Source organism: Myotis lucifugus, unplaced genomic scaffold (genome assembly GCF_000147115.1).
Source record: "Myotis lucifugus unplaced genomic scaffold, Myoluc2.0 scaffold_83, whole genome shotgun sequence".
Classification (NCBI taxonomy): Eukaryota; Metazoa; Chordata; class Mammalia; order Chiroptera; family Vespertilionidae; genus Myotis; species Myotis lucifugus.
Window position 1 is genome coordinate 4,104,438 of NW_005871131.1, and position 12,885 is coordinate 4,117,322.

General features: G+C 45.4%; 1 protein-coding gene across 1 annotated transcript in view; it reads right to left on the reverse strand.

Annotated features, from left to right (window-relative positions):
• Positions 1-924: 924 nt before the first annotated feature.
• Positions 925-12,885, reverse strand: part of IL17RD (interleukin 17 receptor D) — a 65,663-nt gene continuing 53,702 nt past the window's right edge. The window contains exons 9-13 of the mRNA XM_014457706.2: positions 11,728-11,782; positions 10,915-11,025; positions 10,531-10,715; positions 7,859-8,858; positions 925-7,136 (exon numbers count right to left, since the gene is read on the reverse strand). Of these exons, the coding sequence (XP_014313192.1) occupies positions 7,024-7,136; positions 7,859-8,858; positions 10,531-10,715; positions 10,915-11,025; positions 11,728-11,782 (1,464 nt within the window). The 3' untranslated portion in view covers positions 925-7,023. The remainder of the gene's footprint in view (positions 7,137-7,858; positions 8,859-10,530; positions 10,716-10,914; positions 11,026-11,727; positions 11,783-12,885) is intronic.

Genomic DNA, 12,885 nt, shown 5'->3' on the forward strand with positions numbered 1-12,885 from the left:
GGAAAAAGGAAGGCTATGCCAAGGTATCTGAGGCAAGAGCTTGACAGAATTCCCTCCTCTTGGGAACCACAGTGCTTCGCTGGGAGCTGTTTTACCACTCCTTCTGTTGGGAGGAAGAGAGGGGGAAGGAACAAGTAAACAAGGAAACCTGATTTTTAAAGTCTTATGCTTCCAAGATCTACTATAAACTGCCACCATATCCTTTTCAGGTAATGGCCCTCCACATCTGTCATTGCTTAAATCAGCAGATGCGAAACCCAGAGATATGGAGGGGTCACGTGTGCATCTCTTCGGACATACTTATGAAAAGTATCCACAGATAAGGGAACTCTCAGTTCAAACCCATGTTGTTCAAGGACCAACTGTACTATGTGCCAGAAAGCACTTCACATCCATCACCCTGTTCAATTCACCTCCCTGGGAAGTAGGGCCTTTGACTGGTCCAGTCTTTGGATGAGAAACTAAGACCCAGAGATGCAGTCAGAGTCACAATGATAGTAGCAGAGCTGGGAACGGGCCCTGAAGTCAATGTGCACCAAGAACTAACTCAGAATGAGCAGGCACCTCTTTTTCTGTTAATGACAGGAAATGTGTTAGTGGCTCCCACTTGTAATGGCTGTTGTCAAGTTTCTGCAAAGAAAGTCCATTTATTCTGAGAACCAAGTTTCTTCCTGATGTAAGTATTCCTGTTCCTGCTCCAGACGCCACACAGGCCAACAGGCAACTGCCCACGGGAGCGTGAGGTAAATGGTCAAGGCAGCAGGTTCCTTTCCTCTTACAAAGTACAAGGCATACTGACCACCCTCGCCTCCTCACCCTGGATAATCTCTCTTCTCAGAGGGAGAGCCCTCAGAAAACTGGGTTAGGAACCCCAGCTATTCAGGAAACAGGAAAGATAATCTAGAATAATGAACCACCACACTCTTAAAACAAAACACTTTATTTGATGCAGAAATTCTAAAAGTACAAAAACATTTTGCAAATGTCAGCTGTGATCTACTGTCACCTATTCAGTATGTACAAATCGAAAAAAACATTGTTTTCCATGTAAAATAATGCTATATTCTGTCAGTGCTCACTATTCCACCAGACGCCACAAGGGACAAACTTAAAGATGAAACAAAGACAATGGCAATAACCACCGTGTTCCACAGGCTTTCCCCAAGAATGTGCCAATAGGGAGCTTCTGTAGTAGGACAGGAAAAAACTAACCCTGAAAACAGAAGTTACCTACTCTCTAAGTGAACACATTTCATTTTTACAAATTTTTTCTTTGTTCACACTCACTGTTTTTCTCAAGAAAAAAACAACACACACACAAAAACACCCTTTTAAAAAAATAACAGATGACTACACATTAGTATAATCCAATGGTAATTTTTTTGTCAAGTGAATAGAGCAGTCAGCTTTGTCTACATCACTTATGAACAAAAGATTGCTTCTTTGCATCTGAGTCTTATGTGGCATAAACCAGTCATAATGGTTTGCTTTTGTTAAGTCTTCTGGATGTGAAAACACAGTGCTTGGTCAATTCAGAGCCATGGCTGCAACCTTTTAGACCATAAAAAGGCCCCGTGGAGAGTCTGTGGTCCCAGCTGAATTTTGGAAAGGAACCAAAGAGCAGGAGAGAAGACAACTAACCAAAATTCCCAAGAGGTCTTCATTCGACCTCTCTGCAATTTAGCCCTTAGCAACTACTGTCTATCTCACCAGTGGTCAAACTGAAGTCTGAACCATTTAATAATATTGTGAGTCATAAAGGTAATGTCTAGAGATAAAAAAAATAAAACCCAAAATTGAGAGGGAGGAGTAGCTGCCACTCAGAAGGTAAGAGCTGGTCTTAAAAGAGTATCTTGAAGAAGTTCAGGAATTACATTAAACACATTAAGAATGTGCACCAAATGTTTAAGCACGGGGGGGGGGGAGGGGGGGGACATATGATAAGAGTACTGCCACCAAGAAAAAAACAATAACCAAAAAAAAAAATGGCAAACAATCCCCAAATGAATATAGGTGATACATCATTTTATAAAGTGCCATTAAATTTTTAAGTAGTAAGAGAAGCTGGGCACAAAAGAATTTCCTTGTAATCCCCATCCTGAGCTTGGTCTTCACAAAGCACCAATGTGAATAAGGCACCTCATTCTATTTGGGCAGTTAAACTGAGTGTGAAGCTGAGAAACAGAATAGCAGGGAAAATTACTAAGTCCTTGGAAAATAAGAGCTATGAAAAATGGCTTAAGTAGGTGGGATTATTTATCATTGAAATAAAAGCACCAGGGGAATGACTTCACTATGGTTTTCAAACATAGGGAAGGTGACCAGCTGTTCTTTTTCCACTGCTCACTGAACAAAAGAAGGCTGGTTTGAATTTCTATAGGGAAGACGTACAAAGAACTATCTGATCAGCAGGATAGGTTACAGAATCTCCTTTGCTGAAAATCCAGGATCCCATCCACAGCCATATGTCTGAAATAATTCAGGCACAGCCTTGTCTGTCATCGGGGAGCATGCTAGATAACCCAAACTTTCACCCACCCCCAAAACTCTGAAATCGGAATCAGAGCTATTGGCTTACAGTCAGACTTCCTTTTGTTTATTTTCACCCTGAGCCTGGAAAGGAGGAGATATAGCAAGGATGACCCAATACCCCATGAGGACTCCTAACTACTATCTCAATACCAAAAAAAAAGCTTTTCTTGGTATATAATTTCACACCTCTGAACCAGAATCAATTCACAGGTCATTTAAAGCCAAAGACAATGCAAATACCTGGCTCTAGTACACACTCAATTCCTTGCCCTATTCCCCACAATGCCTGCTTTTCCTTATTCAGTCTTGGCCTAAGCTCAGAATTGCACATCATCTAAAAACACTTTTTAAACCAAGAGCTATAATTACAAATAAGGTCCTTCAGGTTGTACAGCTTAAATGAAATTGTTTCAAATGTCATATTTTTAAATTGAGAGAAATCTGATTTTAAAATTAACAGCTGGCTTGCCTTTCTCTGAAAACACCACAAAATGTAAAGAAAGCAATCAAAACATTTCAAATACATTCACAATCATATCACATTTCTTTGGGGGAGCAATGAGGAAAGCAGCACTCCAGCTACTGACTGCATTTAGCAAGAGCATTTTCTGGTGGTACCAGAAATCTATAATTACCATGCATGCCTTTCATTTCAAATCTTATGAAGCAGAGATTGGTGACAAACGGGCAGCTAGTGGGCCAAATCAGGTCCACCCATGTGTTCTGTTGGGTCTGAATGCATTTTAAAATGTTTTGTAATTTAGTTGTCAATTCTAAACAAATCAGAATTTTTCATATAAAAACCCAAATGCTCAGCTTCTGAAAGATGGGAAGATCAGGAAACACTGTGTGCCCAATTGGCTGGAGTACCTGCGGCCCGTAGGTAGGAGAGGAGCACTTCAGTTTACCATGGTCCCCACCATGCCCTGTCTCCCCAACACTGAGAGGACATGTCACTGCCATTTATAATCACACCTTATTTATCATTACACCTGGCCTGCTGCACTGGTGCCCCCTAAAGACATACCATCTATTAAATAAGAGTAGCGGTTTTCACCAACAAAATAGAAGTCTAATGACCTTCACATCGGCTTGTCCACTTCTCTCCAATAAAGACATGAAGAGTAATTCCTATCTCTAAGAGAGCTGAATTAGTGTTCAGGCGGCTGCAGACTGCTGCAGGGTTTTCTCTCTTTGGGGAGGAGGATGTGTTATTCTCCAGGAAAATAGCTGTTTTTTCTTCCTTGTTTTGTTTTGTTTTTTTAAGAAAAGATGCTCAACCCTTTGGGGGGGAGGACTCTGAAAAAAATCACATAAACCCACATTTTTAGAGATGGTTTTCCTGTTTGTTTATGCTTAAGTCAGGAAACCTGAGACTATAGAATGGTTAAAAAACAAACACACACACATGTGGCTATGAAGTAGTAAGACTAAACTTTGACAAACATACCTAGACTTAAATTACTATACATTGGATTCCAAAGATGTCAGTGTTGCTAAAGACATAATTTTGAACTTCCGATCTGGCACTATCTTCAGTTACTGTTCATGTGTCAATCAAAAACTGTCTCATGACTTTATCGGCTGCCCATCTCCTGTCTGTCTCAAAATATTATTACCTGGCTGAGTCACTGAGCTGGGCCTGGATCTGAATGACTTCTAGAGATCAGTGTGGTTCAAAGGCCCAGGACTTGGCCCTCTGGAGTACCTTATGCCGACAGTGTGGGTGGGCTGGTCTCTCCTAGGTGGTCCCTTGTAGTTGACCTGAGAGAAGAGCACACCTTGACTCGGGCTTTCTTTCACCTCTCTGATCACTGACTCTCTTGGCAAAGATGACCATGTCAGATGCTAAGTCCTTTCTGTAGGGTATTGTGAGTTAAGATAAACAACCTATCTTCAACTACCTGCAGGCTTCTTGGTTACCTGGAACCTTGGACTTATACTTGTCTTCCTGTCCAGAGGACACCATCTAAATTAGCTCCACAAGCCATTGACTCTCGGGATCAAGGACTCGAGAGCATCCCTGTGTTCCACTTGTTTCCTCAATGTCTAAAAGCCTGTGACTTACAGAACCTTTATCTGAAGTCTGGCTTATCATTTCCACTGTCCAGAACAATGCGAGTCAAAAAAAAAAAAAATAGAGCTCTGCTTAAAATAGATGTTTTGCTTTAATCTACAAGGTAATTATTCCCATTCCCAGGATGAGATGGGGGGAAGGGGGAATAGTGAAACTAATAAGGCAAAACAAGGAAGTTGGACTTCTCAACTTATTCTGAGTTGGACATTCCCAGTGTACAACAGTTTGATTTTGTTGATCACAAATATTAGTGTTTCACAATAAGTGCCCAAACCTTAAATCCAAACTAAAACATTCCCCGATCTCTGGACTAGCACCTTTTCACTTCCATTTCCATAAGTGGGTTCACTTAGCAAGCTCTCTGCCCACATTCGGGATGCTCCTGACCCCACCCTCCATGCTGTCACTGGGGCCACTTTCTCACAGACGCCTCATTTCACAAGCAAAGCTGAATATCTGTCCTAGAAGTGACCCTTAATAGTTCCTTTGGAGCATACACCATTTGGTCTCAATAGAAAGCTCTCTCATAATGTTCCAATGAATTTTCTTATGCTGGCAAGTTTGAACTGCCCAAGCTCCTTCACAGGCATGCCGAGGATGGGATGGCAGGACGGTCACATGTGGGCAGGAGCTCTGTGCTCGTCCTCTATTTCACGGTGACAAACATGGAACGTCTCTTCTCCAACAACAAGCCTGGTTTTATGGGGGAGGCAGTTCTGCTGCTCACTTGTCTCTCCCTCAGAGCAGCTGCAGGAAACTCGATGCCAAAGAACAGACAATCACGTTCTTCTCCCAAGAAGCTGCCAGCTGCCTTTACAGAGCAGGAAGTGTGGCATTTGCATCAAAAATATACACAAACCTCTTCTTTCCAGGAGCATGTAATCTTTCCCTTCCCCACCTGCCACGCATGTGCTTGGAAAGAGAAGTCCTGCCCCATCCCACCTCCCACCCTCCTCGGGATGATTCTCAGCGTCCCCTTTAATATCAGTCCTTTTTTGCTGGAGTCAAAAACATGGTCCCTGGTGTAATGCTAAAAAAACAGGGTGCCAAATCCAACAGCATCTATGAAAAGGGTGGCAAAGGATGCTCCCACTCCCGGAGGGCACAGGGAGGAGAAGGGAACTATTTTCCCTTTGGAAACAAATTCTATAGGGAAGTCATTCATAAAAACAGAACATTTTCGTTTTCTTTTTATAGAAAATTATTTCCTTCTAAGCTCCAAATAGCTGTTTTCGGTAGGAAGGAGCACGAGAGATAAATCTTTCATTGGGTGAGTACAAAAGAAACACAAAATGAAACATGAGTCACAGGCTGGGTTGTGGGGAGAACACTTTCAGATTCAAGAACTTAATGATTTCAGGTCCCATGTCTTCTTTAGACAATATTTGAAGAGCACATTCATCTTTGGAACAGTCCCCTCCTTTTCACCTTCTTAAAAAGAGGTTTGTCATTAGTCAAAACCAGTTCAGCAGATTAACTGGCCACCACCTCCACACACTGCTGTATTTCAGTGGATTCTGACCCCGAATATTCTGGACACAGTTTTTTAGACCAGAAGCCAAATGACGCATGAACCTCAACTTCCAGTACTAGAGTCCAGTTGTGTATCGGTCTCTCGAAAATAAAATTCCAGGCACCACCATCTGAGATACAGCGCAGTAAACGTAGCCCAGGAAAGCTGGGCAGGCAGATCGGGCCCTCGCATGATGCTACTCAGACCCAGAGGTGGTCCTGGGAGCTGAGCTCGGGTGCCTTTGCATGTTGACCAGCCCATCTCAGACAAAAGACAGTCATCCTGGCCCTGCAGCCCCCACCTCAGCCAGCCATGCCACCCACAAATACATGAAGACTCATTTTATAAAAGGTGATTGTATATTCAGTCACCTTCGTGACCTTTTAAACAACCATGGCATCACAAGTTCCACACCTAAAGTGGACAGGCGTATCATCTCTAATGACATGGGTTCCAGAGAGACTGACACTTGATTTCTGTGGTTGTAAAGGTATTAAAAGTGCTTTTTCTACAAAGCATTTCAAATCAAAGTAGCCAACAATGAATAGGCAAAGTCTGCAGAGATAAATTAAGTCTGAACGATCAGTGCAGGTATTTTCCTGTTTCTTTTTATATGTTTCCTCTCTACCTCCCAGGACTGGCTCTAACCCAAAGTCTGACCTACCATGGCCAGCTGTTGTCAGATCTTATGGACATGCCTTTCCGAGCTCCATGTGGTTTTAGAAAATTGGAGACTTTGCCAAGGTATCTGTTAGAGGAGAAGGGCAAGGAGAACAAGTACTGGCACGAATTCCACTCCAACCATCCTCAGCTCCGAGTGGGCTACACAACCAGAGAGATGAGCTGGGGAACCAGAGAGCGGCGGCAGCTAAAGTGGCAATGCTTAGACTCCTCCGCTTTGTTACAAAGGGGCGACTGCGTGGAGTTCACCAGTGTAGCTGCAGCAACCGGGTTCTGCTTTATACACCCCCGAGGCGAGGAGCTTGGACGGAAGGGCAGGAGGGTCCTCCTCACCTAAGGAAAGAAGAGAGAGCAGAGACACAGGTCATTACACCTCACTGGGCTGGGCACTCAGACCAGAACATGGCAGGACCCGGGTTTGGACTACAGGCTTTGGGCAAGTGAGGCAGGCATGCCAACCAGCTCAAGCTGCTAAGAGGTCCCAGTTCCCGTGTTGAGAGTCAAGGGTTTGCATGCATGACTCCAGCTAGTCACAGGCACAGTGAGGATGACAGGCATCCTGCAGGGGCTCCCTGGGGCAATGGGGCCTCCCACTGGGCTCTGCTTGCAGCCTGTGCTGAGCTGTGGGGCCAATACTGCACCCCTGAACCCAGGTTCAACAGATGTGGCTTTAAAGACATGGGGATAGTGAACCGCGCAAGTCCCCACGAAGATCCAGGCCCACGGACCCTCCTCTAACTCTGCTGGGGACCACTGCATTTTGGGATTCAGACGTTTTTGGAGTTTAGGAAGGTGGCATAGTGCACATGTTGTCTATTACATGACATGGAGCTGGGCAGGTCACCGTAACTTAGCATCAGCTCCCACATGTGAACATTCCCATTACCTGGGATCAACTGAATCTATCAACGCAGTTGTGTTACTTCCCATCAGGTTTCACTGCCGAACAGGTCTGCACCCAAACTAGGAACACACTTTCATGGGTTTCGGAATTAGGAGCAAACGCTGGGCCTGCATGGGATCGGACCCACTGGCACTTGGGGCCCCCGCCTTACCCAGGCCCGAGGAGGACGACACACTCTCGGTCAGCGAGGACGTTTCCGTTTGGTCCGCCGAGAGCCCTTCCATGAAGGGCAGAGACAGCTCGGAGGAGGGCACGGAGGAGTCGTAGATGCCCGAGTCCCGCGGCATGCCCGAGGCGCCCACGGCCTTCCCGGCGCGCAGCAGGGGCTGCAGGACCGGGGCACCCATGGCCTCCGCGGCCTCGTCGGGGCCCATCTGCTGCCCCTCTGGTGACCCGGGGGGCGGTACCTCAGCCTTGAGGTCACTTTCGGGCCCCAGTTTGCACATGACGTCATTCAGCACCAGGCCCGAGTCGAACTTCTCCAGGACCGGCTCCTGGCAGCGGAGCGGGGGAGGCTGCGAGGGCACCAACTGCTTCTCAAACCAGTCGGGCTCCTCGTCGATGAACTGGTGCATGTTGCAGATGGCCACGTACAGGGACCGGCCCGCCTTGCTCCGGAAGTAGTTCCTCCTGCTGACGTGTCCGAGCTCCGGGAGGCCATGGTCTCGCGGGAATCCGTGGTCTCGCGGGAGACCGTGGTCTCGCGGGAATCCGTGGTCTCGCGGGAGACCGTGGTCTCGCGGGAGGTTATGGGCTCGCGGGAGGCCGTGGTCTCGCGAGTGCAGGTGGGAGCAGAGCTGAGGCAGGTGGTCCATGAGCTTGTACTTGGTGCTCAGGTCCAGGACGCCAGGAACGTCTCCCTCGCAGGAATAGTCGAAGTAGACGGCGATGAACTTGCTGAGCGCCGCCGAGGAGCTCTGCTTGGCCTGGCGGAGCTTTTCGGCGATGGCGGCCACGGCCACCAGGAAGAGCTCCCCTTTCCCCGAGCCGCGGCCGCCGCCTCTGTGCTTGTAGTTCTTCTTGTCCACAAAGTACTTCATGCCTTTGGAACAGACCACGATGATGAACTGGGACTCGTGGATCTTCTGGATGACCCATTCTCTCTGCCCTTCTCGGCAGAGGCTGAAGTCTTCCCACAGGTCCAGAGCCACCTGGAAAAACAGGACCCGCTCTCACTCACACAGCCTGGAGTGTGGCGCAAGGATTGTTACAAAAGGGCACCTCGGCCCGAGCTGGTTAGCTCAGTGGATAGAGCGCCGGCCTGCGAACTGAAGGGTCCCAGGTTCGATTCCAATCAAGGACACATGCCGGGGTTGCGGACTTGATACCCAGTGGAGGGTGTGCAGGAGGCAGTCAGTCAATGATTCTCTCTCATCATTGATGTTTCTATCTCTCTCTCCCTCTCCCTTTCTCTCTGAAATCAATAAAAATATATTTAAAAAAAGAAAAGAAAAAAGGGCACATCATCTCTCCCTTAATCATTATTAGCAGCTCTAATGATGATTACCTGGCCTGGAGGAACAGCTAACAGTCCATGGGTGACGGTCACACAGCAGACCGTCTGCATCAGGGGTCCTCAAACTTTTTAAACAGGGAGCCAGTTCACTGTCCCTCAGACCGTTGGAGGGCCGGACTATAGTTTAAAAAAAACTATGAACAAATTCCTATGCACACTGCACATATCTTATTTTGAAGTAAAAAAACAAAACGGGAACAAATACAATATTTGTATTTGCATGTGGCCCGCGGGCCGTAGTTTGAGGACCCCTGACTGAGATGTTTAACAATGTGAAATAACATGGACCACATGGCTGTTTAAAATTGCAGTTTACATAAAGCTGCTAATTGTGTAAAAATTATTAAAATCAGAAAGTAATTCTGACCTATTCAAAATGCAAAAACTGTGTGTATGACTTCATCTATGCAGAAAAAGACTGGAAGAAAATACACCAAATATTAACCATCATTCCTCGTTTCTCCAAGTTGAGATTACAGGCCATTTTTTGTCATATTTTTCTAGTTTCCAAATTTTCTACAGTATTACACAAAATTGGGGTTTGTCTGTATCTGAAGACTGTGTGGCACCAGCTAGTTTGCTGTTGCTTTTCAGCACATGTGCTAATCTGCCAACCTCCACTTTCCTGCATTGGGAAACCAGGCCAGCCTTGTAAATACGTTTTTTGACACTAGGGGGCAGCCTCACCACATGGAGATTCTGAGAAACCCGCCAGCAGGCACAAATAACCCAACTACATAATTACTGTACAGTTCTTGCATTTGCAAGAAACATGTCCATGAGAGCTTCAAACTTCGCTCTAAGATTAACACTATATCATTATAGAATAGCTACATATGAATAGCTTAACTCAGAAGAACAGGTATCAAACCAGAGCAGACCATTTGAGCCCTTGATGCATTATTATTTTCCCTTCTTAGCAAAGCTCCCCCAAATAGTCAAACCTGCTACTTTTCTTGCCCTGATCTCTTTGACCTTCCACTGCTGGAGTCAAACCACCTCTCCCCACCCCCACTACATGCTCCCAGGGCAGCTGCCATTTGTCCCCATACGACTTCCTGCCAGGGGGTGCCACTCACAGCTTCTGAGCAGGGGTGTGTGGGGACAGAACTGAGCATTAGAAAACTTGTAGTGCTAGTGATGAGTAGAAGACACTGGAAGAAGAGTGCGAGGCTGACCCCAATTTGGAAGTCAGGCACTGCTGGAGGGCAGCTACCACCTAAGGAGGCCTGGAGGCAGGGACAAGGTGGCCAGGAGAGGGTGCGGAGCATGTGCCCCCCAAAGGTAAGAGACTTAAGGTTCCTTACCTCGCAGCCACAGAAGTCCTGGAGGAAGTAGGCGAAACACTGGACAACGTTCATGTGATTCTGGCCATCTTTACTGGAATAGCAGAGGAAGACCTTCGGCCGCGGCTGCAGCCTCTCTCTGGGGAGTGCCGTGGTGTAGGTGGAGGACTCAGAACTCTCTTCATCTAAATGTGAATATATATTTTCTAAATCGGAAAAGAAGATAAGATTGATAGCTATGAGCAACACTTTGTCCTGTTCCCTAAGACTGGGGGCCTAATGTTATCTTCAAGAAGCAAGAGGCGACACTTCCACACAGAGTACAGGAGCTTTATGGCCTCCCAGATGCCCACCTGGAGGGACCAAGCACTCGGGCCCGGCCCCTCGGCCCCACCACCCACATACCTTGTTGCTTCTTGCGGCACATCACAGTGAAGAGCGTTGCGAATGCCGATATGACGACCAGCGGCACAGTAATGGCAACAGCCCTGATGGGCCCAGCCCACGGGGAATGCACTGGGGAATTCCAAAGGGAAGGCTTTTAAACTCAAGCAGCGTAACAGCTTCAAAGAGAGATTGTGTTTTCTTTTGCAGTATAAGCCACATAACAGGCTCCAGGATCCCTTGACCACCTTCTCTAGTATTGGTTTGGTAATTTTAAAAAGGATTCATTTTGAAGAAACAATTCAACAGTTAGTCTGCTAACTGTAAATACCTTTGAGTGAGAATTTTGCCTAAGGAAACCTCCCACTGCCGCTTTTCTTCCGAGGACAATTGACTATTTATTTAGTTCCAGAAGACACACACCGCACTGCCTTTGATCTCCCAGGCATCCACATTAGAGTGGAGGGAAGTCAGATGAGATGGAACAGCCCTTACAAGAGAGGCGCTCAAGTTTTTGTTGTGTTTTGTTTTGTTTTTGTAAACCATCAGGTACAGATACCTTGGTGTACTATAGTCCAGAGCAGCCGTGGGCAAACTATGGCCCGCGGGCCGTATCCCGCCCATTTGAAATGAATAAAACTAAAAAAAAAAAAAAAAGACCGTACCCTTTTATGTAATGATGTTTACTTTGAATTTATATTAGTTCACACAAACACTCCATCCATGCTTTTGTTCTGGCCCTCCGGTCCAGTTTAAGAACCCATTGTGGCCCTCAAGTCAAAAAGTTTGCCCACCCCTGGTCCAGAGCCAAAGTTTCCAACAAAAAAGTCTTACCTGGCTTTAAAGCATAATGCACCACTTTTCTTGTTGTATTAGTGTCATCCACCAGCTGCAAAACAGAGGATGCTATATTATTATTTTAAGTGATAGCATCTCAACAGATTTCATGCTTTTGTCATCTGTGGGCAGTGCGGGGTGGGAGGAAGGAGAACGGGGTGAGGGAAGGACTGCCGCCTGTGATCCTTCACCAGCCAAGGTAGACACTAATGGTCAGACACATCTCTGCTCTACCAAGTCAAGAGTCGTGACTCCCTCATGAATCAAAAGGTTGTTTGTTCATTGATGAAACCAGCTAGTGATTCCACGTTCTAACAGTTTTCAACTGAAATGGCATCTTACCACTGATCTTACTGAATGCTTTAAGAGGGTGTGTCTGCTCAAAACCACATATTGCTACAGAGTAATGCAAGAACTAAGTGTTTCTACCAAAATGTTAAGACATGTTGGTTGTCTCTGAATAGAAAGGCTATGGACAATTTTTAATTTCTCTTCCTATTTTTCTTTTACTCCTGTTTTTGTAGTATGTCTGATACTGGAAAAGAAATTACAAAAAGAAAAGAAAAAAATTCTATCATTTACATGCTCTTTTAAGCGGAACTTAGAACTCATGTAAATTTATACAGAACAAGGTCAGCAGAAACCTAGAAAAGTATAGGCAGGTGTAATAGCCATAGCTTTTGCTTTGCTGTTTTATTACTAAAACAAGACACTTTAGAAGCTAAAGTTTTAAAAATATACCTTGGTAAGGAAGAAGGAATATAGAAGTTTTAAATCATGGTTATGTGGACTATATGGTCACATAAAAATATTTATTTTGGCCGAAACCGGTTTGGCTCAGTAAATAGAGCGTCGGCCTGCGGACTGAAAGGTCCCAGGTTCGATTCCGGTCAGGGGCATGTACCTGGGTTGCGGGCACATCCCCAGTAGGAGATGTGCAGGAGGCAGCTGGTCGATGTTTCTCTCTCATCGATGTTTCTAACTCTCTATCTCTCTCTCCCTTCGTCTCTGTAAAAAATCAATAAAATATATTTTAAAAAATATATATATATTTATTTTGAAATATTTAATGAAAAAAATCAAAGATCAATTTCATGTAAACTTTTTAAAAAGCATGTTAAGGACCATGTAAAAATATAACCGCACACCTTCAAT